This window comes from Triturus cristatus, chromosome 11 (assembly GCF_964204655.1).
Source record: "Triturus cristatus chromosome 11, aTriCri1.1, whole genome shotgun sequence".
NCBI lineage: Eukaryota > Metazoa > Chordata > Amphibia > Caudata > Salamandridae > Triturus > Triturus cristatus.
In genome coordinates, this window is record NC_140594.1 from 420820706 (window position 1) to 420847175 (window position 26470).

The 26470-nt window shown below is 48.9% G+C and overlaps 1 protein-coding gene across 2 annotated transcripts in view; it reads right to left on the reverse strand.

The window, feature by feature from the left end:
* Positions 1-26470, reverse strand: part of C11H2orf42 (chromosome 11 C2orf42 homolog) — a 287883-nt gene that overhangs the window by 47836 nt on the left and 213577 nt on the right. For both annotated transcript variants that reach the window (XM_085636210.1, XM_085636211.1), the window contains exon 6: positions 22213-22313. In XM_085636210.1, the coding sequence (XP_085492336.1) occupies positions 22213-22313 (101 nt within the window). The remainder of the gene's footprint in view (positions 1-22212; positions 22314-26470) is intronic.

The window sequence follows — 26470 nt, forward strand, 5'->3', positions numbered from 1 at the left end:
TGCTGGGTCTGGGAACGTAAAAGGGTCGTTTGGATCAACAGGATCATTAAATAAATCAGGGTCCGCCCCTCCCCCTAAGTCATCATTATCATCCTGTGGAGGAGGTGAATGATAGGGAGATGGTAAAGGTAAAGGTAAAGGAGAATCAGGAGGAGGAGGGGGGGACGGGTTAGGAGGTAAAACAGGAGAGGAAGGACGAAGTGGTGAAGTAGCACAGTCCTTTTTCCGTATGGGAGCTGGGGGAGGTGTAGTGTCCAGCTTCCGCTTTTTATATGGGATGGCAGTCACATGTCCCGTGTTAGGATTGATGTAGATCCGCTTCTGAGTAGGATCTGGTCGAAAAAGTTCATCTGGCTCCGAAGGTGGTGTCTGTGATGTCCGCTTCGGGTCTTTATGAGCTTTTTTTGGCGGGGACGCAGTTTTCGGCGCCGATGATTTTTTCGGAGCCGGCTGAGTTTTCGGAGCCGGCTGAGTTTTCGGAGCCGGCTGAGTTTTCGGAGCCGGCTGAGTTTTCGGAGCCGGCTGAGTTTTCGGAGCCGGCTGAGTTTTCGGAGCCGGCTGAGTTTTCGGAGCCGGCTGAGTTTTCGGAGCCGGCTGAGTTTTCGGAGCCGGCTGAGTTTTCGGAGCCGGCTGAGTTTTCGGAGCCGGCTGAGTTTTCGGAGCCGGCTGAGTTTTCGGAGCCGGCTGAGTTTTCGGAGCCGGCTGAGTTTTCGGAGCCGGCTGAGTTTTCGGTGCCGATGGACTTTCAGGCATCGATGTTGAAGAACGTCTCGGTGCCGGTGGAGACTTCGGTGCCGAGGAACGTTTCTGTGCCGAAGGAGATTTCGGTCTTGGAGCCTGTTTCGGTGCCGACAGTGGGTGTTTGGGTGCCAAGGGTGTTAAAGGCACAATCAGGTGAGGTTTGCTCGAGCCCGAGCCACCCACAGGCTTAGATGTCTTCGGAGCCGGGCCCGAGGGCGGGGCTTCTGAAGAGGATTTCCGGTCGCGACTGGGCCCAGCTGGCGGAGTCTTGACCAATGCTTTTTTGGATGGGGCAGGGGCAGGGGGGGTGGTACTCACACGCTGCCCTGGAGTGATGAGGTCATCGGAATCGTCGGCCTCGGACACGATCTCGAGATCTTCGGTGTCGTCTTCGGGAACATCTTGAGCAAAGATGTCCTCCGGTTCTGGAGCTGGTTTGGCCATGATATGGCGTCGAGCTCTTCGGTCCCGGAGGGTCTTCTTCGAACGGAAAGCGGAACAAGCTGGACAGGTGGACTCGTTGTGTTCCGGCGACAGGCAGAGGTTGCAAACCTCGTGGTGGTCACTGTGGGGGAACTTCGCTCCACACTGGGGGCATTTTTTGAAGGGTGTCCTGTCCATCAGCCGCTTCCGGAACCGGTCCGAGTTGATGTCGACGTCGATGGAATGAAGATTAAAGAGTTAAATCGATTGCTGGAAGTTTTCTGCTGGAGCGGAAAAAAGTTCATCCGAACCCAATGGCGGAAAAAAACAATCTGCCGATGGAGTGGATGCCCATGCGCACTGTTGTCCAGGGGAGGAGTCACCAACCTCGTGACCAAAGGCTTCTTCCGAAGACAACAACAACCTGCAATCATCCGAGCCCAACACCAGATGGCGATCTTATCCTCAGTGTGTGTGATCTGCAGCTCATATGCCTCGAACAAATAATTATGGCCCGAATACATCATGTCAGACATGCAACTTGTAGATTCGTGGAGATTGCTATCCCCCGACACTACGCGAGGGCACATGTGTGACGCGACATTGTGGTGCATGGTCGAGGTTAGATTTCTGGCTACTATCTAGGGACATGCATTCCTGGATGACGTCGGTTGATCACCACCCGCGTACATTCTCGGACCATGCACCCGTACTGCTGACGCTGAAGGTGCCGGGGCCATACATTGCCCCGTTTCATTGGAGATTTCCCTCCGGAGCACTGCAAGACCAAGTCTTTAGGGAGGAACTTCGGGGGAAAATAGAAGAATACTTCGCACTTAATGAAGGTTCGGTAGATTCCCCAGGTACTTTGTTGGAGGCGTTTAAGGCTGTGACGCGCGGAAACTGTATCGCACTCAAGTCAGGGGTTCTTAGAGACATCCGCAACACTTTAAAAAGACTGGAGCTAGAGATAGGGAAACTAGAGGAAATACAGATTCGCTCCCCAACACAGGCTAATATGGCACAGATTCGGGCCAAGCTAACAGAATATCAGGTAGAGGCGGAAAGAGGCGGTATATTTACACAAAAATGCACAGGCAAGGAGGTACGGAGAAGGAGACAGGGCCGGGAAAACTCTGGCGGGATTGCTCAGATCGCCCAGGGGATCAGAGTACCTAACTGAGATTAGCACGGAAGACGGACAGCTGGTCAGATCACCGCCGGATATCCTAGCCACAATGGCCCGGTATTAAGGCAAACTATACACATCCAGGACTGCTCCTTCTACATCTTATTTAACTGACTACCTTGATACCATAGCATTGGCATGGTTCAGCATTAGCGCGCGGCAGTACATGGAACTTCCGATCACAGTGGAAGACGTGCGGCAAGTCATTGGAAGTATGCCAGCTGGAAAAGCTCCCGGGGCTGACGGGTTGACAGCGACCTTCTATAAGGAATATTCAGATATATTGGCGCCACGTCTGCTACAGGTATATTAAGACGCTTTGGAGACGGGCATCCTTCCCCCCACACTGAGGGAGGCCATCATTATAGTCTTGTTGAAACCCGGCAAAGATTCCACAGCCCCGGAATCGTAACGCCCCCACTCTTTGATAAATCTTCATGCTAAAGTCTATGCCAAATTAATAGCAAACAGGCTCCAACCGATGCTACCGCAAATCGCATTGCCAGACTGTTCTAGTTTCATACCGGGTAGATCCACTGCACATAATTTACGCACGCTGTTGGGCGTCTTGCACTATTTGGCTCCGCATGTTCAGGCCTCTGCTGCGCTACTGGATGCTACCAAAGCGTTTGACTCACTAGAGTGGCAATTTCTCTATGCTCTGCTGCCCCGCATGGGGTTTAGTCCCTTGTTCATAAAACAAATACAGTTGCTGTATATGAAACCTATGGCTAGGGTGCGTATAAATGGGCAAATGTCGGAACCTTTTGACATAACCAGGGGAACGAGACAGGGCTGCCCATTATCGCCGCTGCTATTCGCTATTGCAACGGAGCCGTTGGCGGCCCGTCTCCGCCAACATCACATACAGAGAAGTATTGGGTTCACGTCCCGTGGTCTGCTGATCTCCATGTACGTGGACGATATGATAGTGTACCTCACAATCCCCAGGGAGAATTTTGAGCCAGTAATGCAAGCGATTGTTCGTTATGGCGGCCTGACGGGGGTGCAGGTGAACTGGTCCAAGTCCGTTATATTCCCGCTCACTGACAACACGCATCCATTTGATACAGAATACCCCATCCAGTAGGCAACGGAGGAGGTTAAATATCTGGGAATATGGGTTAGCAGTTCGGTACAGGACATATGGTTGACAAACTATGGTAGGGTAATAGACAGGGTGGCATGCAAGGTTCAAAAATGGAAGAAGCGGCCGTTGCCATTAATGGGGCGCATAGCTATATTAAAAATGGTGGTGCTTCCAAAGCTTCTATACTTGTTCGTAAACATACCAATGCCGTTAAACATTTTTTCAGACAGTTGAGATCACAAGCACTCGAACTAGTGTGGGCGGATAAACAGCAGAGAGTATCCTGGAAGCTGTTGACACTGCCCTTCGCACAGGGGGGCTTGGGTGCGCCCGATTTTGAGCTTTACGCGTACAGTGCGCAGGCAAAGTTTTTACATTATTGGCAACATCCTATACCCTTCCAGCCCCGTGTAGCGATAGAAATAGATAGAGTAGCTCCTACCCCGCTGGAAACGGCATTATACAAGCCTTACAAATGTCCCCATTTAGAAATCGACAAGGTAGAAACAATGAGATGGGCATGGCAAGTGATAGTTAAAAGGGCTAACATAGAGGAATACTATGCACCATCCATGCCACTAAGAGGTAACCCGCTGCTAACCCCACTGGTGGACAAGGTGATAGCGCAAAGGGCGGCTGCACATGCCCTGGTGAAAGGCGGGGATATTTTCCCCGACAATACCTTCCTAATGCTACAGCAAATGTGCAAAGATCAAACGCCCACGGCATCATACACACTACTATACTACCAACTACGGGCGGCGTGCTGTGCTCGATACGAGTCCTTCCCGCAGGCACCACCGGTTTTACCTGCGTTAGAAAACGTACTTGCAAGTCCGTCTCCTCGCAAGTTGATCACGCGAATATACAACATAACGCAGAAAGAATCACCTATAATCAAATGCACAGCCAAGGCGGAGTGGGAGATGGACTCGGGTATCACTACAACAGACAAACAGTGGCACTACTGCTGCTCGCAGCTAGAACAACTCTTGCCTAACTATAGACTGAGGCTAACTCACTGCAACTACCTGCACAGATTATATTGTACGCCATCGCAATTACATCGTATGGGTATATACCCAGATACAAACTGTTGGAGGTGCGGAGCCCCCACCGCCACATTTTCCCACTTAGCATGGGATTGGGATCCAATAGGAAGGTACTGGGAGGCAGTGTTCTGACATATCCGGCAAATTACAGGACATCAGTTGTCGATCACTCCGTTAACGGCGCTTTTGGGTTTTGTAGCTGAAGTCCCAAAGAAAACTTGCATACTCACGGCCATGTTGTTATTGCAGGCGAAGAGACAGGTTGCGATCCATTAGAGAAAAAAAAATACACCCCCCTACCATTGTGGAATGGCTGAACGCAGTGGTATATTGTAAAGATCAACTGTCCCACTATTGGGAGTTAATGCCCAACAGATCCAGACCGAAAGACATCTGGGGGCCGTTGGTGGCCTGGCTGGCCGAGGGGGGTTAGACAATGATGGGTGAGACACGAAATGGGTGCCAGAACTAGTCCATGAAATATGTGCAATTCCATCTCAGGCAGCGCAGAGAGAGACTCTTTGAAACCCTTGGAGACACTTTGGGAATCCTGGGGCTAGTCGGACAGCGACAACCAAGATACTGGCGGGACATGCTGGTCAGCGTCACAATATACTAGAAGTAGGCAGAAGGGGAGGGGCGAGGATGTTGGGTTGTTTTGTTATTAAATACACACATTTGCGTAACCAGCTGTTATAAGAACACATAGGGAATAAGTGGATATTTTACAACAGATCTGATATAACGCTGCCAGCACGCTGGGTTGAAGGTACATAAGCTGTGTTATGCCGTCAAGACTGATGTTCGTAATACGCTGCTGGCCTCCGGGATGTCGGCAAAAAAAAAAAAGCTGTGTTAAACTGTGGTTTGTATAGCTCTTGAAGAAAAAAAAAATTTTTTTTTTAAAAACACAGCGATGCCAGTGTGGGATTTAATGTAAAATGCACAACAGAGGGCATCTTAGAGATGCCTCCTGAAACTCTACCAACTTCTAGTGACCTGATTGAGTGGCTGCCAAGGCTGCCACCACCAGACATGTTTCTGGACCCCTGAGTCGAGAGCTGCTGCTGTCGGTGGCCTGAAACAATGCACATACTGGGACGAGGTGCCAAGCCTCCTCCCCCAGGATGGGCAGGGTTCACGAAGGAGAAGCTTCAAAGGCTTGCTGCCTTTGTGAGCCTCTCCAGACCATTTGCTGCTTTCAGCAACTGGTCCCCACTGGTTCTACCCCCCACTTTGGGCGGGAGAACCGGCGGGAAAAACAAGTGAGGAAGAGGTGTGCCCACCTCTGACAACTCCACCCCTCAGGTGGGAGATGCGAGGTGAAGCACAACCTCGAGTCCCCGCCATCTTGAGGATGGGGGGGACCCAGCCAACCAGGGACAGGCTCATGCCCCCCCCCTCCCAGGGAAGGGACCCATTGGTCCCTGCCCTTTACCTACCTGTAACTCCCCTTAATTTAGTATTTAGAGGGCACCCTGAACCTTGCATCCTCAGATCCAGACAAGAAACAAGAAAGATAAGGACTGAGGAGCCATGCAGAGCCAACAAGAAGACGACGCCCACTGACTTGGCCCCAGCCCTACAGGCCTGTCTCCCCCTCGAACCTGCCACTGCGAAATCCCGGTGTGTCCTGCAGCCAGCAACCTCAAGAAACACGAAGGACCTGCCTGCCTTCACTTACTGCATCTCACGTGAACACCGGATTAGTTCAAACTGCAGCTTCTGGTACCAGCCAGAGATCGCGAATCCAGCCCACTCTGCACCCGCCGAACCCGATCCGAGCTAGAGTGGAAAAACACCACGAGGAGGTCACCCTGGCGATTCGGACCAGAGATCCGGCGACCCCTGACCTGCCTCAAGCCTCCAGCCAATGCCTGCAGCCTAAATCCAGAAGGCCCTCCTAACCGCGACCAGGAGCTGGTAAGAAGATCCGATCCCAAAAGGCACCCCTGCACCTGACGCCCCACAGCCTTGTGTGCCCCAACCGACTATGCCTAATCAACCCTCAACTTCCCAACTTACCTCTCCAAGTGGTGGTCGCACCCAGAAGTCCTTTGTCTCCCTGCTTGCAGTGCTTTTGCAAAGCAGAGCTTCTACATAGAAATCAACAGGGCACCAGACGTCGAAACAGCACTCTGCACCCGGCCGCCCCAGTGCCGCCGAGGGTGCACCTTTTGTGCTACTTTGTTTCGCAATTTGCCCTGACCTTAACCCTAGGAGCTTTGCTCCCACAACCCAGTGGCCTGCTTGCCAGCAGCCACCAACCGGAGGCCCCCTATCCCCCTCAACACTATGTGCCCTAGTGCCGCTGAGGGTGCAACAACAGTGCATCACTGACCCTAGGGGACCCCTGAGTCTAACCCCAGAACCTTAACTCCCACAGTTGTTTACTTACCTGTGAACCGTTAACCTGTTTTCCTCCCATGGGATAACATAGAAACTTTTTGGACAAAAAGTGTGGAGTTTTGAAATCTAAACATTTTTCTTAAAAATCGCACAAATAACCAAAAGGTGTTTACCGCCAGTTTGCAGGAAATGTCCCAGTGCTAAATCTAGGTATCCAGCACCGAGTTAGAAAAGTAACGTAAAAAGTAACTTAACTATTCATTTCAATGTACTATATTTGCTAAATGTTGCATACTACTGCTCCCCTGAAAATCAAACAAAGTACAATTTCTATTGCATTTTCAAACTGTTCTATATCCAGTAACTTATTACTGAAAAGTAGTTAATGCTTACCTGTGCCAGGCTTGCTTGGTTCTAAAAATAAATAGTATACTTTTATACAATAACAATTGGCCTAGAGTTCAGTTCTTGACTGTGTGAATAATTTGCTGACTGAGTGTGTACATCAAATACTTAACACTTTCCTCTGATACTGCCTTACTGCTCGACCAAGCTACCACAATCAGAGAATAAGTTCTATCTAACTTTAGCCTCTGCCTACCTCTGGGGACACTTGGACTCTATACACACTATACCTCATTTTGGTGCAGTATATATAGAGCCAGTTTCTTACACACACTCAAAGACTGAACTTCAGACTAATTGGTTTTGTAGAAAAATATTCTTTTCGTTTTTTTTTTTATTTCCTAGGACCAAGCATGCCTGGCACAGGCAAGTGATTTATACTTTGCAGCAATAATACAGTTTGAATTGCAGCTGTATATATACTTTCGTTTGATTACGGTAGAATTACTGGTAATGCAGTGCTTTGAAATGAATATGCTACTTACCAGTATGCATCTGTTCTTGGCATGTAGGGCTGCTGACATTCATATCTGTGCATAGATCGCCGCCTAGTGTTGGGTCCGGATGTTTGCACGTTGTTGTCCTGGAAGAGTCTTCGAAGTATCCTTGGATAGGTGACTCCTCCCATGGACTACAGTGCGCATGGGCATCCTCTCCATCCTCAGATTGTTTTTCGCCATTGTGGCAGTGATGGAGTAGATACAGAAAGTGATGACCATGCTTGCAATAATTCTGAGAGCTGCAGCTGCGACAGGCGCCGGGGAGGAGGGAGGGCGATATGAATGTCAGCAGCCCTACATGCCAAGAACAGATGCATACTGGTAAGTAGCATATTCAGTTCGAGGCATGTGGGCTGCTGAATTCATATCTGTGCATAGAATACATAGCAGTGCCCTCTATTGGCGGCGGCTACCCGTGCCAGCTGCAGCGGTCTGAAAAAGTGTTTTGAGAACAGCCTGTCCTACAGCTGCCTGCTGTTTTGACTGCACATCTACGCAATAGTGTTTTGTAAATGTGTGTGTAGTGGACCATGTGGCTGCTCTGCATATATCATGCAGGGGAATATTTCCTAGGAAGGCCATGGAAGCCCCCAACTTGCGTGTTGAGTGGGCTCGTGGTGGAATAGTTAATGTGCGTTTTGCCTTTTGATAACAGATTTGAATACACTTAACTATCCATCTGGCTATCCCTGCTTTGGAGATGGCGTTACCTTTGTGGTGTGGGGCAAAGGCAACGAATAGTTGTTTTGTCTTCCTGAAGGGTTTAGTCCTGTCGATGTAGTACATGAGGGCCCTCCGTACATCTAGTGTATGTAATGCCCGCTCTGCAACAGTTTGTGGGTTTTGGAAGAAAACGGGCAGTTCAATAGTCTGGTTCATGTGGAACTGCGATATTACTTTGGGCATGAATTTGGGGTTGGTACGTAGTACGACCCTGTTGGCGTGAACCTGAATAAATGGCTCTTGAACGGTTAGTGCCTGGAGTTCACTAACTCTTCTTAGGGAAGTGATCGCTACCAGGAAGGCTACTTTCCAGGTAAGGAATTGAATCTCGCATGAGTGTAGAGGTTCAAAGGGTGGACCCATCAGGCGTGTGAGGACCAAGTTGAGGTTCCACATTGGAGCCGGTGGGTGACTAGGTGGAATGACTCGTTTGAGTCCTTCCAAGAATGCTTTGATGGCAGGCACTCTGAATAGAGAGAGGTGCTGCCTGGTTTGCAGATAGGCTGATATTGCGGTCAAATGGACACGTATAGAGGTGTACGCCAGATTGCATCGGTATAGGTGTAAGAGGTAACATATGATGTCGTGGATGGATGCGTCCAGCGGGTTAATGTCATTATTACCGCAATAAATGACGAACCTTTTCCATTTGGCTGCATAGCAAGCTCTTGTAGTGGGTCTCCTGGCCTCCTTGATGATGTCCATGCAGTCAGGTGGCAGATTGAGATAGCCAAACTCTAGGACTTCAGGAGCCAGATCGCCAGGTTCAGCTGTTGCGGATCTGGGTGCTGAACCTCTCCATGGTTCTGCGTCAAATGCGCGGGTTTGATCCGCAGCCTTTGATGCGGTACCACGGAAAGTTCGAGGAAGGTGGTGTACCACGGCTGGCGTGCCCACGTGGGAGCAACTAGGACGAGTGTCAGGGAGTGTTGTCGGAGTTTGCGAGCCACCAGCGGTATCAACGGTGCTGGGGGAAAAGCGTACGCAAATCTGCCGGACCAGTTCATCCATATCGCATTGCCCTGCGACTGCGGATGTGGGAATCTGGCGGCGAAGCTTTGGCATTTTGCGTTTTCGCTTGTCGCGAATAGGTCTATCTCTGGGTGACCCCACTGCTGGAAGTACGGTTGGAGTACTGATGGGTGTAACTCCCACTCGTGCATCTGGTGGCTGTGTCTGCTGAGCAGATCCGCCATCTGGTTGTCCTTGCCGGGGAGGTGTTCTGCCATGAGGAACATGTTCCTCTGAATGGCCCACTTCCACATGCTCTGAGCCAGATGAGACAACTGTGGAGAGTGTGTCCCTCCCTGTTTCTGTATGTAGTACATTGCGGTCATGTTGTCCGTCCGGATCAACACGACCTTGTTGCACAGATGTACTTTGAAAGCCTTCATGGCCAGGAAGATTGCCATCAGTTCCAGAAGGTTGATGTGCATCTTCTTCTGTTGTGTCGTCCATAGTCCCTGCACTGTGTAGTGTAGTACATGAGCTCCCCATCCCTGGAGAGACGCGTCCGCTGTCAGTACTATTTGTGGAACAGGCTCTTGGAACGGTCGCCCCTTGCAAAGGTTTTGTGGATTCCACCAATGCAGAGAGTTGTATGCCCGACCGCTCACCAACACTAGGTCTTTCAACTGTCCTTGAGCCTGATTCCACTGACGTGCTAGGCACTCCTGAAGTGGGCGCATATGTAATCTCGCGTGCGGGACTATGAAGATGCAGGAGGCCATCATGCCTATCAACTGCATAAACACTCGCGCTGGAAGCGAGTGATTGGGTTTGAACTTGGAGATCAGCAGTTGTATGCTGTTGATCCTCACTAAACTTGGCTGAGCTGAGGCCGCCAGAGTGTCTATAGTCGCGCCCAGGTACTGTTGTACGTGTGCGGGCTGGAGATGGGACTTTGGGTAATTTAGTGAGAATCCCAGACTGTGAAGAAGGTGAATGGTGCGGGACATATGGCTTGCACATTGCTGGGCCGACTTCGCTTGAACGAGCCAGTCGTCTAGGTAGGGGTAGACGTGTATATGCTGCCTCCGTAAGTGTGCTGCCACCGTAGCTAGGCACTTCGTGAAAACCCTGGGCGCTGTTGTCACGCCGAAGGGAAGGACTTTGAACTGATAGTGCTGCCCCTGAACAGTAAACCTGAGGTATTTTTTGTGTGAGGGGTGGATGGGTATGTGGAAGTACGCATCCTTGAGGTCCAGTGATGCTAGGAAGTCTCCCTGCTTGAGAAGCGGAAGGACTTGCTGTAGAGTGAGCATGTGAAAGTGCTCTGAAAGAATGTACTGGTTCAGGGGTCTCAGGTCTAATATAGGCCTGAGCGACCCGTCCTTTTTTGGAATTAAGAAGTAGAGGGAGTAAACCCCCGTGCCCTGCTCGTGGATGGGTACGAGCTCGATAGCGCCTTTTAGAAGCATACTTTCTACCTCTTGCTGTAAGAGCGTTAAGTGCTCTGAGGACATAGGACGGTTTCTTGGTGGTATTGTGGGTGGAGTGGAAGTTAACTCCAGACAGTAACCGTGTTTTATAATATCTTTGACCCACCTGTCCGTGGTGATGGAGTTCCACGTGGACAGGAACCGTTGTAGCCTTCCCCCGACAGGTGTTATGTGGTCGGGAGGAAGGGAGAGGGCGTCACTGCTTGTTCTTGGGGGAGGACCTGGTGTTGCCGTAGCCACGTCCTCTGCCCTTGGTACTGGAGCCACGATAGCCACCTCGGGTGTTCTTATCGTAGGTGGTCTGCGTATTACCCTTGTTATATGTTTGTTGTGACCCCTGTCCTCTACCTGCCCCCTTGTTTCCGGGGCGACGAAAGGAGCCGCTCCGAAAGGACTGAGTTTGTAGGGCGCCCATGGACTTTGCAGTGTCCGTGTCCTTTTTTATCTTCTCGAGGGTGGTGTCAACCTCAGGTCCGAACAAAAAGTCGGGGTTGACGGGCTGATTAAGTATATTGTTTTGTACCTCAGGCTTGAATCCTGAGATACGTAGCCAGGCGTGACGTCGTAGGATGACGCTAGTGTTGATGGCCCTGGCAGCCGTGTCTGCAGCGTCTAGTGCACATTTAATGGCAGCATTTGTGAGTAGCTGTCCCTCTCTGATAAGGATTTCTGCACCTTCTTTGTAGGGGTCAGGGAGGTGCTGAAGAAGTTGCTCCAGTGTGTCATAGTGCGCTCTATCGTAGCGAGCGAGGAGCGCTTGAGTGTTAGCTATGCGCCATATGTTTGCAGCTTGTGCGGCAACTCGCTTGCCGGAGGTCTCTAGCACCTTGGACTCTTTGTCCGGGGGAGGAGCGTCACCCGTTGTCTGCGAGTGTGCCCTCTTGCGGGCATTCGCCACAACGATGGAGTCGAGTGGTAATTGGCCTCTGATGTAAGTAGGATCTCCAGGTGCTGATCTGTATTTTTTATCGATCCTGGGGTTTATCACTCGTGCCCTGGTGGGTTCCTTGAAAATGTCAGTGGCTGGCTTGAGGACCCCCTTCAACATTGGCAGAGTCTTTACATGTCTTTCTGAGGATGCAAAGGTGTCCATTAGAAAGTCATCTTCGATGATATCAGAGTGAAGCTGTACATCATGGTTGTTTGCCGCACGTTCAATCAGAGCGTTGAACGCCGCAGTATCCTCTGTGGGTGATGTTTTTGGCCCATATAGTTGTGTGTCCTGTGCATCAAGAGGTGCACTGGGGTCTGCAGGGTCGCCCCAAGTTTGGTCAGGGTCCTGCTGGTCATCAAGGTCCGTGTCCACATGGTAGGGGACTTGTTCATCCAAGTAGTCCCCCAATGCATCCGTGTCGGAGCGTGTGGGGGAGGCCCGGTGTGGATCCTGGTAGGGTGAATAGAAGGGTTCATACAGGAGAGGTTCTGAGTCCACAGGCAGCTTCCTCTTTAGCGGGATCCTGAAAGGTTCCAATGGCGGTTCCGAAGTTATCCTTCGGCCGTGGAGAATCATCCTGCCAGTGTCGGCGTCGATGACGTGTGACGGAGACGGCTCGACAGGTGTAACCGCAGTTTTGGTGACCTGTGTCCTGAGTTGAAACGCCTTCGGGATTGTGGGTGGAGGCAAGCCGAAGGTAATGCTGGTCGGCACCGACGAAACCGCCGGAGCCGAACCGGAACCCGACGGGTCCTGGAGGGCGTCCTTGGATCTGCAGCCTGGCATCGCGCCAGGCCGTACTCGGGGCGCCTTAGAGGTCGTGGCCCCCGCCAGGGTCGTCGAGGCGGCTGCAGATATCTTCTGCGCCCGTGGCGCATCGAGTCGAGGTGCGGAGATCACCGTCGACGTCTTCGACACGTGAGGTTTTGGTGTCGTCGAGGGAGTGCTGCGAGGCGTAGCAGGCGGGACGGCCCTCGGTGTCGGTGGCGTCGACGCCGGTAACCGGGCAGGTTTGTCGGCGCCGATGACCTTCTTCCGTTTGTCGACTCCCATGTCGCCCGTCTCGAGTTCGGCACCGAAGTCTCTCTTGGTGCGGTCGGTGCCGACCCGGTGCGCTGGCGTCGAAGGTGTTGAAGGCCTCGATCCGACTAGCGCCACTTTCAGTTTCGGTTTCGTAGGAACCTGAGCAGCTTTCGGTTTCGGTTTCGTGGAAGGGAAACCAGCTGGCTTAAGCGGTAATGGCTGCCGCTGAACGTCCGAGGCCGGGCCCGAGGGCGGGGCCGAAGGACTGCGTGATAGGTCTCGGGTAAGGCCCGAAGGCGATCCCTCGACCGGAGCCATAGTCTGTGGCGCTGGTGAAATTTCGGTCTGAACAGGTAGGCCTTGTTCATCATCGGAGCTACTCTCTTCGGCTCCTAAGGCCTCCTCGTCGTCTCCTACCTCGGTGTCGTCTTCACCTCTGTGGAAGAGTGACTCGTCGGCCTCGTCCGATCCGGGTTCGTGTTCGTGTTCGGAAACGGGACTGGAGGGTAAGACTTCTACTTCTTCGACGTCGTCAGCCTCGTCGAAGATGTCAGCTGGGGCCGGTGCCGCGTGCTGCGCTTCGAGCCTCGCCGCTCGACGATTCCGCAGAGTCTTCTTTGAACGGAACCGGGCACAGGCCATACATGTCGATTCGTCGTGGTCCGGCGAAAGGCATTTGTTGCACACCGGATGGACGTCGATGTGTGGGTACTTCGCATTGCATACCGGACACCTTTTGAATGGCGTCCTGGATTCCATCGTCGAAGTAGAGTCGATGGACAGGCAAATGCGAACAAAGTCGGTGCTGAAAGTTAGTAAACTAACAAAAAGTATCGAAACCCGATCGATAAACAGTACCGACGCGAACTAAAGGCCTTGTGGCCTCGACAAAAGTTTTTCCTAACTTGAGCTAAGATAGCACATCCGAACCCAATGGCGGAAAAAAACAATCTGAGGATGGAGAGGATGCCCATGCGCACTGTAGTCCATGGGAGGAGTCACCTATCCAAGGATACTTCGAAGACTCTTCCAGGACAACAACGTGCAAACATCCGGACCCAACACTAGGCGGCGATCTATGCACAGATATGAATTCAGCAGCCCACATGCCTCGAACTCTTGTAGATATACTTTGTATTGGCATTTCAATAGAATGTCAAGTAGATTACTTTACAGATTGCTTTTCTTAAACAGTGTAGTATGCCTTGATACTACACTGGGACATCTCCTGCAAACAGGTAAGTAAAAGCGTTTTGGTTATTTGGTTACAGTTTTAGAGACTTTTACTGATTTTCCAACTCCACACTTAGAAACTTTTTCAAAGAAAACTGTCAATGTTATCCTATGGGAGGAAGTGAAATGCTACTTACCAGTATGCATCTGCTCTTGGCATGTAGAGCTGCATATCTACACACTAGGCATAGATCGCCATCTGGTGTTGGGCCTGGATGTTTTCACTTGTTTTTGTCCTGGAAAGTCTTTGGAAGTCACTAGGTAGGCGACTCCTCCTTAGGATCATAGTGCGCATGGGCATCAGCTCCATCCTCAGATTGTTTTTCGCCAGCAGGTACATGATGGAGCTTTGTAAGAAACAGGAAGATGCCCTTGTATGCTGTATCTAAATAAGATAATACTGGAACAGATAAAGGTAGGCGGGTGGGCGTGTGTAGGTCTGCAGCTCTACATACCAAGAACAGATGCATACTGGTAAGTAGTATTTCCCGTTCGAGGCATATGAGCTTCAGATTACACACTATGCATAGATTGTATAGCAGTCCTCCTCCTTAGCGGGAGCCACCAGTATCTGTTGCAGTAGTCTGAATTAGGGTTTTGAGTACAGCTTGGCCCACACTAGCTTGTTTTTTTGATTGCACATCTACACAATAGTGCTTACTGAACGTGTGAGGTGTAGACCATGTAGCTGCTCTGCAGAGGTCATCTAAGGGAATGTTCCCTAAAAATGCCATAGAAGCCCCTATTTTTCCTGTAGAGTAGGCTCTAGGAGGAACAGTTAAAGTACGTTTTGCTTTGTGGTAGCAAATTTGTATGCATTTAACAATCCATCTGGCTATCCCGGACTTTGATATGGGATTGCCTTTGCGTGGTGATGAGAAAGAATCGAAAAGTTGTTAAGTCTTTCGAAAAGGTTGTGTTCTCTCAATGTAATAGAGCAATGCTCTTTTAACACCTAAAGTATGTAGAACTCTTTCTGCAACTGTGTGTGGTTGCGATTGATTGAGGTGGAAGGGAGAAATGACTTTAGGGAGGAATTTAGGATTAGTTCGGAGAACAAACTTATTGTGATGGATTTGTAAGAAAGGTTCCGGAATAGTTCCGGAATAGTTGGTGCTTGTAGCTCACATTTATGTGGAGGATCAAGGGGAGGTCTCATTAGTCTTGTGAGAACGATGTTTAAATTCCACACAGGTGAGGGTGGAACTTTGGGAGGAATTATCCTTTTTAGTCCTTCCATAAAGGCTTTGATGGCAGGTACCCTGAATAGTGATAAATGTTGTCTATTTTGTAGATATGCTGCTATGGCAGCAGGGTGTAGCATAATAGACGTATAGGCTAAGTTGCACCTTTGTAGGTAGCTTATGATGTGTTGGATAGACACATCTAGGGGACTGATGGTATTGTTATGGCAATATATCACAAACCGTTTCCACTTGGCTGCGTAGCAGGCTCTAGTGGTAGGGCGTCAAGCTTCCTTAATGACGTTCATACAGTCAGGAGGATGTTTAAGGTAACCGAATTCTAAGATTTCAGGAGCCAGATCGCAAGGTTGAGCTGAGCTGGGTCCGGGTGTCTGACCTGTCCATGGTTCTGGGTTAAGAGGCGTGGCGAGGTGTAATCTTTGGTGCGGAACTACGGCAGTTCCAGCAATGTGGTGTACCACGGTTGTCTGGCCCAAGTTGGAGCAACTAGAATGAGAGTCAGTGAGTGTTGCCGTAGTTTGCGCACCACCAGTGGTATGAGTGGGTGAGGCGGAAAGGCGTACGCAAATCTGCTTGAACAGTTCATCCATATCGCATTACCTTTGGCCAATGGGTGTGGGTATCTGGCAGCGAAGCGTGGGCATTTGGCGTTTTCGTGGGTGGCGAAGAGGTCTATCTGTGGTTGCCCCCACATTTGAAAGAATGGTTGAAGAACTTGTGGATGAGGTTCCCACTCGTGGATCTGTTGCGTTTGACGACTTAACAGATCGGCTATGGTGTTTTTGACTCCTGGGACATGTTGGGCTAGGAGAAAAATGTTCTGAGGTATAGCCCAACTCCATATGTTCTGTGCTAGCTGAGAGAGCTGCAGAGTGTGTCCCGCCTTGTTTCTGTATGTAGTACATGGCTGTCATGTTGTCCGTGTGGACTAGGACAGTCTTGCCTAATATTTGCTTTTGGAATGCTTTTAAGGCTAGGAATATGGCCAGTAATTCCAGGTGATTGATGTGGAATAACTTTTGTTGAGGTGTCCACCTGCCCTGCATGGTGTGATGTAATAGGTGAGCTCCCCAGCCAGAGAGCGATGCATCCGCTGTCATGACAATTTGAGGAACTGGCTCGAGGAACTGGCTCTAGGAACAGTCGCCCTTTGGAAAGGTTTTTGGTGTTCCACCACTGCAGAGAGCGATGAGTGCAACCGTCGCTCTAACTCCATATCAGTTAGCTGACCTTGAGCCTGGTTCCACTGGCGTGCTAAACACTCTTGTATGGGACGCATCTGGAGTCTTGCGTGAGGCACTATGAATATGCAAGAGGCAATCATCCCTATGAGCTGCATGAACACTCGAGCTGGAAGAGTGATGCGGCTGAAATTCGGTGAGGAGAGTGAGAATGCTTGCTATCCTGGCTGGACTGGGATAGGCTAGCGCTTTTGAGGAGTCTATTGTGGCACAGAGGTACTGTTGTGTGCTAGAGGGTTTGCGATGAGACTTGGTGTGGTTTATTGTGAACCCCATGTCGTGGAGTAATTGGATAGTTGCGTGAGTGTGATGAACACACTGGCTGTACGAGCTGGCTTTTATGAGCCAGTCGTCGAGGTATGGGAAGACGTGAATGTGTTGTCTTCTTAGATGGGCTGCGACTACCGTTAGGCACTTTGTGAATACCTGTGGTGCTGTTGTGACTCCGAAAGGGAGTACTTTGAATTGATAGTGCTGCCCGTCCACTACAAACCGGAGATATTTTGTGAGCTGCGTGAATGGGAATATGGAAATAGGCGTCCTTGAGATCTAAGGTAGCCAGGAAGTCGCCCTGTGAAAGTAGAGGGAGGACCTGCTGAAGTGTGACCATGTGGAAATGGTCTGATTGTATGTATAGGTTTAGTGGCCTGAGGTCTAGAATAGGTCTCAGAGAGCCGTCTTTCTTTGGTATGAGAAAATACAGGGAGTAAACTGCTGTGTTTTGTTGATGCAGTGGAACTAGTTCTATTGCACTTTTTTGTAGTAAGGAAATTACCTCGTTTCAGGAGTGACAAATGTTCTGTTGACATTGGACGCTGTTTGGGTGGAATGTTTGGGGGGGGGGGGGGTAAAGGTAAGTTCGAGACAGTAACCTGATTGCACTATTTGTCGCACCCACCTGTCTGTGGTGATGCTGGTCCAGACAGGAAGGAACTGTTGTAGTCTTCCCCCGACCGGAGTGGAATGGTCCGGGGGGAAGTGGAGGGAAGTCATTGGGCAGGGGTGGAGGCAGAGCTGGTGTTGTTAGTCTTGCCTATGCCTTTGTAATTGTTGCCTCTGTATCCTCCTCTCTGATAACCTCTGGTGAATGTGGATTGGGTGGGAAGCCTTGTAAGAAGTGGATTGGTTATGAGACGAGTAGCCCCTGGAGTTACCCTTGTAGGATGAGCGACAAAAAGAACGTCTGGGAGCTTGCGATTGCAAGGCTCCCATTGACGTGTCTGTCCTTTTTCATCTTTTCAAGGGATGCATCAACATTAGGGCCAAAAAGGTGTTGTTCGTCGAATGGTTGGTTGAGGATAGAGCTTTGCACCTCCGGTTTAAAACCGGAAATGCGTAGCCACGCGTGCCTGCGGAGAAGGACACTTGTGTTTACTGCTCTGGATGCTGTATCTGTCACATCGAGAGCACACCAGATGGAGGTGTTGGTGATAATTTTACCCTCCTGTATGAGGTTGATGGCCTTATTTTTGTATTTGTCCGGGAGGTGTTGTAGTAGGGACTCCAACTCATCATAGTGAGCCCTATTGTATCTGGCTAACAGGGCCTGAGTGTTTGCGATGCGCCAAATGTTAGCTGCCTGTGACGCTGTTCTTTTGCCAGAGGCGTCCAGGAGTTTAGACTCGGTCGGGCAGAGCTGCATCACCTGATGTTTGCGAGTTAGCCCTCTTTCTAGCATTTGAGACCACCATGGAGTCTAATGGAACAGGCCCCTTAATGTAAGCTGGGTTTGTAGGGGCAGCTTTGTATTTTTTCTCAATTCTAGGATTGGTGACTCTAGACCTAACAGGGTCCTTAAATACCTCTGTAGCCTGTTGAATAACCTCTTTGAGCATGGGTAAAGTGGATGTGGACCTTTGGGTGGTGTCAAAAGTGTCCATTAAAAAATCCTCTTCGACCGGTTCTGTATGTAGGGCGAGCCCGTGGTACTGGGCAGCTCGGTGTAACAGCTGATTAAAACCCATGGTGTCTTCTGGTGGGGAAGGCCTAGAGGGATAGATGTCATCTTGAGGGACATTAGGGACATCGGGCGTATTATAGTCATCCCAGGGGTCAGGGGAAGCTGGTGGACTGGGGTCCCCTAGTGGCAGGTCGTCCGCACCGCCCCCCGTGTCATCTTATGTGTCGTCATCGTCTACTGGTGTAGGGGATGGTGTAGGAGAACGAGGTGGTGGGGTAGGTGGAGGAGGAGGTAGAGAAGGGACTCTAAGAGGTGATGTGGCTATGTCCCTCTTTTTAGGTGGTGGAGCTGGTGCAGGCACGTCCAGTGGTCTTTTCCTGGAACTCAGAGTCAATTGACCAGTTTTAGGGTTTTTAGAGTTTTTTTTATTGAGGGTCTGGTCGAAAAAGCTCTTCTGAAGAAGGTTGGATGTTCGGTGTCGACTGTCTGTATCGAGGCTTTTTTATCGCCGGCTCCGGAGCGGTTTTGGGCTTGGAGCCATGTGGTTGACCAGTCTGTGTGCTTCTTCGGTGTCGATGAATTTTTCGGCTCCGAAGAGTGGGAGTCCGAACTTTTGGGGAGTGGCTTATTCGTCGGCTAGGAGTGTTTTTCTGTGCCAGGGAGTCACTGCTTGGTGTCTTCGGTGCCGAGGGCTTTGGGGTGGAACTAGCGGTCGGCACGGAGGATGGGTGAGACTTCTTTTTCGGTGCCGATGATTGGGCTTCGGCGCCGGTGGCAGGCAGACTCAAGCCAGAGTCGCCGGAAGGCTTGGTAGGCTTCTTTGCAGTGTGTCGGTGTGCACCTGAGCCTGAAGGTGAAGGTGTGACTGAAGCCTTTGTTGTTGTAGGGAGTGGGTCGGGGTCGAAGTCTCTACTTACGACCCGTTGAGCCGGAGTCACTTCTTCGACGTCGGAGCCATCGGCTTCGGAGGCGCTGAGGAGGCATTCTTCGACCCGCTCCTCTGGCACATAGACGCCCTCTTGGAAGATGTCGTCGGGGATCGAACTCTATGAGCGAGCCATGGTCCTTCGAGCTCGTCGATCCCGGATGGTCTTCTTCGAGCGGAAAGAGGCACAAGCTAGGCAGTCTCTGGCCTCGTGCTCCGGAGAGAGGCAGAGGTTACACACCTCATGCAGATCGGTGCGTGGAAACTTCAAACCACATCGAGGACACTTTTTGAAAGGCGTCCTTTCCATGACCCAGATGCCAAGGCTCAGGTCGGCCCGAAGGCCTTCTTCGACGACCGGAATCGAAGACGTAGAGATGCGCGCCGATTAGGGTTCGCGATCGAGACAATACCGTCGAAAGGGTGAATGATTGTGCGTCGAAACAGGAATCGGTAATGTTTCCGCACTGGAGCGCGAGAAACACATCCGAGGCTGATGGCGGAAAAAAATCTGAGGATGGAGCCGATGCCCATGCGCACTATGATCCTAAGGAGGAGTCACCTACCTCGTGACTTCCAAAGACTTTCCAGAACAAAAACAAGTGCAAACATCCTGGCCCAACATCAGATGGCAATCTATGCATAGTGTGTAATCTGCAGCTCATATGCCTCGAACACAGTGTTATCGGTTAACAGGCAAGTACTTTGTTGTGGGAGTTGGGTTTCAGAGTTAGACTCAGGTGTTCCCCAGGGTCAAGGATGCACTCTTGTTACACCCTCAGTGGCACTGGGATTGCAGGCTTGGGGACGAAGGTCTTCTGGGTGCGACCACCACTTGGAGAGGTAAGTTGGGATGCTGGGGGTTGGTTAGACACCATCGGTTGGGCCACCCAAGACCGTAGGGCATCAGGTGCAGGGGTGTCTTAAGGTTGAATCTTCTTACCAGCTCCTGGTCACGGTGGGGGGGACCTTCCGGATTGAGGCTGCAGGCTTGGGCTGAAGGCTTGAGGCAGGTCAGGGATCACTGGTTCTCGGGTCAGGGATCGCCGAGGAGACCTCCTTGTGGTGTTAGGTCACTCGAGCCGTGGGCATCTGGTGCAGACTCGCGGTTTTCGCCGGAGCTGGAGTCTGTTGGTGATCAAATCCGGTGATCACAAGAGACAAAGTCTTTTCTTTGGAAGTCAGGGTAGGTCCTCGGGGTTCTTGAGGTTGCTGGCTGCAGGGCACACCAGAGTTTCGCTTCTGCAGGTTCGAGGTGGGGACAGGCCGGTAGGGCTGGGGCCAAGTAAGTGGGCATCCTCCCGTTCTTAGCTTCGGCACAGCTGTTTGGTCCTTCTTTTCTTCTTGTAGTTTCTTGTCCGAGGAGGTAAGGTTCAGGGGTGCCCCGAAATACTAGATTTAGGGGCGTTACATGCAAGTAAAAGGTTGGGACCAATGGGTCCCTTCCTTGGGGTGAGTACACCTCCTATCATGCCTCAATCTGGTTGGCTGGATCCCCCCCACCTGCAAGATGGCGGGGACAGAGTTGTGCTTCACCTCTCCTCCCCCATCTGAGGGGTGCAGTTGGCGGAGGTGGGTACACCTTCCTTCCTCACTTGGTTTTCCCATCGGTTCTCCCGGCCAAAATGGGTGTCAGAACTGGTGATGATCAGTTGCAGGAAGCAGCAAAAAGCCTGGGGAAGCTCACAAAGGCGGCAAGCCTTTGAAGCTTCCCCTTTGTGGACCCTGCCCATCCTAGGGGAGGAGGCTTGACGACTCGTCCCAAGATGTGCATTGTTTCAGACCCCCGAGAGCAGCAGGCGCTCTCGGGGGGGCAGAAACATGTCTGGTGGTGGCAGCTGGGGAGCAGCTTCTCAGTTTGGACACTAGTGTTAGGTCATTTTTCGGGGGCATCTCCAATATGCCCTCTGTGTGCATTTTTAATTAAATCCCACTATGGCATCAGTGTGGATTTAATGTGCTGATAAGTTTGATACCAAACTTCTCAGTTTTCAGTAAAGGTATTATGGTACTGTGGAGTTCGTACTGAAAACTTGCAGCACCATATTCTCTAAATGGCATCACTGTACTTACAATGTCTAAGAATTGGCTTAGACACTGTAAAGGTACAGAGCTCATGCACCTGTACCCTCATCACTGGTATAGTGCACCCAGCTAGAGGGGTGGCTGATCTATGTTAGGGCAGTGGGTTGTAGGCATGGCACACAGGGATGTGTGCCATGTTGACTCTTAACTTTGTTCTGCACCAAAACACACAGCCTGAAAAGGCAGTGTGTGAGAGTAAGGGTCTCTAAGGGTGACACAGTAAGTGCTGCAACCCTTAGAGGCCTTCCCTGGTCACAGTGCCCTGGGTACCTGTGGTACCATTTACCAGGGACTGACCAGTGGCCAGAGTGCCAATTGGGTTGGGTTTTCAATGCAGTTTTAGGGAAAGAACATAGGCCCTGAGTACCTGATTGGCAGGATCCCAGGGCACACTCAAAGTACATTAAAAGTTCAGCAAAAAGTGGGGGCAGCCATGCAGAAAGAGGGCACTTTCTCACAGACATGTTATCAGATTTCTACATTGCAACCCTTGTAGAGGTGTGTTGTAGCTGGTAGATCCATGTTGACTTACCCCATCTTTGTAGGGAAGTGCTTTTGATATTAGATCCCAAGACTAGCAATCTATCTAGCCCTCTCCCACGTACCCAAAGTATCTACTAGTATGTGGAACAGAGTAAAAGAGGGAGAAAAAGGAACCAACTGTCCTGTAAAACTAGTCTCATAACAATATTTAATCTGACCATGTGCCAAGGTAAACAAACTGACAAACAGAGAGCATAAAATATTACTTACTTCTGCTGTGTCGAAGATCTGCTTCACTTCCAGCACACTTGTTATATGCCATGTATATTTGTTGAATGTTCCAAGGGGAAGGGCATCTTTTCGGACGAATGCTGAAATTGAGAACACAAAGGAAAAAGAGAAAACAGTAACAATTCCATCAATAAGAAGAATCAAAATCTAAAACTAAAAAGTGATGGAAAACATTTAACAAATACAAATGTATTGGATAAGAAAATACGATATGGTGGCACAATCAAGAGAATACATTTATTATGATTATGGGTGTTTAGTGTTGCAAAAATATTAGAGGCTTGTGAAATTCCCCTTGCTATATCAAGGTGGAATATCCTAGGTTTGACAATGCACACATCTCTCCTCCATAGAGCAACACAATAGGGAATGTTTCACAGTTAGGGCAAAACTCCTGTAAGCCTCCATAAAGTAAGGCAATTAAGGAGATTATCCACTGTGTGGGGCAAAACACAAGCACTGGCCCCATCCCACAGATGATGGCAATTTACCTACAAAAAACCCTTTAATGAGGCAACATAACAGCTTTTCCTTTGCGAGGCAAAGCACGTGAATCCTCTCAATTGATGCAATACACCTGAGATTATCTGTTACGTAGCTCCATAAACTTGAATCTCATTAGGAGTACACAATGGTAATTATAGCCTTGGTTAAACTATAGAATTGTGTACATTTATTGGGGGAAGTTGGGGGTCAGGTTCCATACACATCTGTCTACTCCTCCTTGAAATAGTGCTAATTCTGCACATATTTTCATGGGGGGGGGGGGGGGGGGGGGCATACACTTTAAATGATAGATTATGAAAGGATGAACTGGAACATAAGCAATGCAAGACCTGTATTGACCATCAGTCAGGTATAGATTGCTTCCAGTAGCACAGTGACCACCGGACACACGTCTGGGTATGCCCATTACATTGAAGTATACAAAAAAAATGATGGATAGTATGGGGTTCAGAAATAGGTATATGGTGGTAATGGTAATTATAAAACAAAGGGTTCCCACAATAAAGACAAAAAATATATAATTAATAAAAGAAATATGTGGGTTTTAGCCCCATATATACATATATATATATATCATCCAAAGATGTCCTGCAGCTTTGAGAACGCCACTCCACGGGGTTTTGTTCAACATGAACTTTTATTTTTCAGGACCAGCTTATTTCATTAAGAGTTAAATTTCCTCCCTGACACGTTTCGAGGCAGCCTGCCTCTAAATCATAGGGAAAAGCTGTCAGTTCCCGTGCAAAGCACCACGCCTCTTTCATCCCAATTAGCATGCTGCTCGCAGGTTAAAATTAAAATAAATAAATTCAAATTAAAGCGAAATAATATGTCAGAACTCGGCCCCCACTGGAGTGGATGAATTGAGGCACCACAACTCCCAGCATACAGCAACAATCACTCACCTGCGAGCAGCATGCTAATTAGGATAAAAGAGGCATGGTGCTTTGCACGGGAACTGACAGCTTTTCCCTATGATTAAGAGGCAGGCTGCCTCAAAACGCGTCAGGGATGAAATTGAACTCTTAATGAAATTGTTGGATATATATATATATATATATATATTCCAACATAAAGGTTGCCCCAAAAGAAGACGCCAACTCACGAGGAGGTTTACTTCCTTTAATGGAGGACTTCAGCAGGGCAGCAAAGAATACCATCCCATTATTAAAATCGCCCTACGCGTTTCAAACACCACTGTGTCCTTGTTCACGGGCTTTGGAGAACTGCAAACAACAGCGCCTGGGGAACACCTGATAACCTGCCCAAGTCCCGCCCCAGTGGGCGTGTCCGAAGGTATGCTGGTACTTGTGGTTCCCTTTTAATGAATCTCGAGTGAGTGCTGCTGTGCCATTCAAATTAATCCATGTTTTTACCCCAGTGGATTAATTTGAATGGCACAGCAGCACTCACTCGAGATTCATTAAAAGGGAACCACAAGTACCAGCATACCTTCGGACACGCCCACTGGGGCGGGACTTGGGCAGGTTATCAGGTGTTCCCCAGGCGCTGTTGTTTGCAGTTCTCCAAAGCCCGTGAACAAGGACACAGTGGTGTTTGAAACGCGTAGGGCGATTTTAATAATGGGATGGTATTCTTTGCTGCCCTGCTGAAGTCCTCCATTAAAGGAAGTAAACCTCCTCGTGAGTTGGCGTCTTCTTTTGGGGCAACCTTTATGTTGGAATATATATATATATATATATATATATATATTTTCACTGAAAAGAAACAGGTTTCAGAGACGTTATAGTTCGAAATTAGCATTTAAAAAACCTTAGAAATTCACAGAAAAAACATAGGTTTCAGGGGTGTTATAGTTAGCTGCCCATTTCATTCGTACAAAACCATAGAAATTCCTCAGTTATAGTTAGTTCTGCTAACTATAACTCACGCGCCCGCAATGCACTGCTGATGAGGTCACATATTGCATCATTCATGACATGGTCAGTGACATCACGGATGACATCACGGATGACATCTTCCTCTGAATGTGGTTTAGTTTGAAATTTAAATATGTATTATATATATATATATATACCACTCTGTATTGAAGATTGAGTGAATATATAACTGTCTGGATGGGGGATTTAGTAGCTGTCTGACTGTCTTTTAAGTGAGTAATTAAAAGTGTCTCACTTAATACTTGGATTAGTAACTAAACTATGTGAATGTGTGCAGCACTGTCTCTGTTGTATAACATGCTGCATCAGTTGGTCACTAACTACATGAGTGTGTATATTAGTTATTGATTAGTTGGGTGAGTATTTGTATGGGACACTGAGTTTGTGTGTGGTTGGATGGGGTGTGTGTAACTATGCATAGATGTGTGAATGGTTGATTGACTAGGTGTATGGGTTTAAGAGTGCATGTGGAAACAGTTGTTTGGGTGACTGAATGTATTTATTTGTGTGTTGGTGAGCGAATATATGTTTTAGTTGTACATCTTCAACAAAGTAAAAAAATAAAAGGCATTGTATGTGAGAGTTGGTGTATATAAATAAGTATGTGTAAGAGTCAGTGATTGTGAGAGTAACTATATGAATGAGTGTATAATTGTAATGGTGCTTTTAACATATTAACAATGAGTTACTATGTGTTTGAATAAATGAGGTGTTGTTGGATAATTGTTTAAGGGAATAAATTTAAGTGCGATAAAAAAATTTCATGAGAGAGTAGGATGACTGCATAACCGACTAAGATAATTGCTGATGTGTCAATGTCTATATATGTGTATAAGTGCATTTGATAGTGTTCTATTAATTAATGACTGCATGTATAGATGATTCTGTTGTTGAATGGGTAGTTGTGTGTGTAGACTTAGGAAATAGTGAGTGGGTATGTAGTATCTGGTATTGGTGTGTCAATGGTTTCAAATATGGTACTCTGTATTTTACAGTGAGTGATGAAAGGTTATACTAGTGTATGATGAGGTGTATCAGATTGTCAAGTGGATGATGTCATCAGTGATGTCATTTGAGATGTCATCAGAGATTATCAGTGATGTCACAGACCAGGTCATGAATGATGCAATATGTGACATCATCAGCAGTGCATTGCGGGCGCATGAGTTATAGTTAGCAGAACTAACTATAACAGAAGAATTTCTATGGTTTTGTACGAATGAAATGGGCAGCTAACTATATCACCCCTGAAACTTATGTTTTTTTCTGTGAATTTCTAAGGTTTTTTTAAATGCCAATTTCTAACTATAACGTCTCTGAAACCTATGTTTTTTCAGTGAATTTCAAAGGTTTTTTAAATGCTAACTTTTATGTGTGATAGTAGTTATATCTATTTTTTTGTACTGATTTTCTACAGTTTAACTGTTTATTTATAAATATTTTATTCATTAAATAACCTTTTATATTTTTCTGAAAAGTGCAAAAAAAAAGTTAATTAAAACTGAAATATTGTGTGGGACGATACGGACCTTACCCAAGCGGAGCAGGAGGCGATGGGTTGGGTCATAGCCAAAAGGAATATTGCCCAGAAATGGGGGGCAGCCGCCGTGCCATCGTTGCGCACATGGGCCCAGGATATGGATTTAGCGATGGTAGCGGAGAAACCGGTCTATAAGAGTCGCGGATGCCCCGAAAAATGGGACCACAAATGGGGACGATGGAACAAATAACGGGGGGACATTTGCATTTCTCCCACAATAGAACTCCGACGAGAGAGACCGGCTATATTGGACGACTTGGGGGTGGGAGCACTGACCGGAACTCATGAG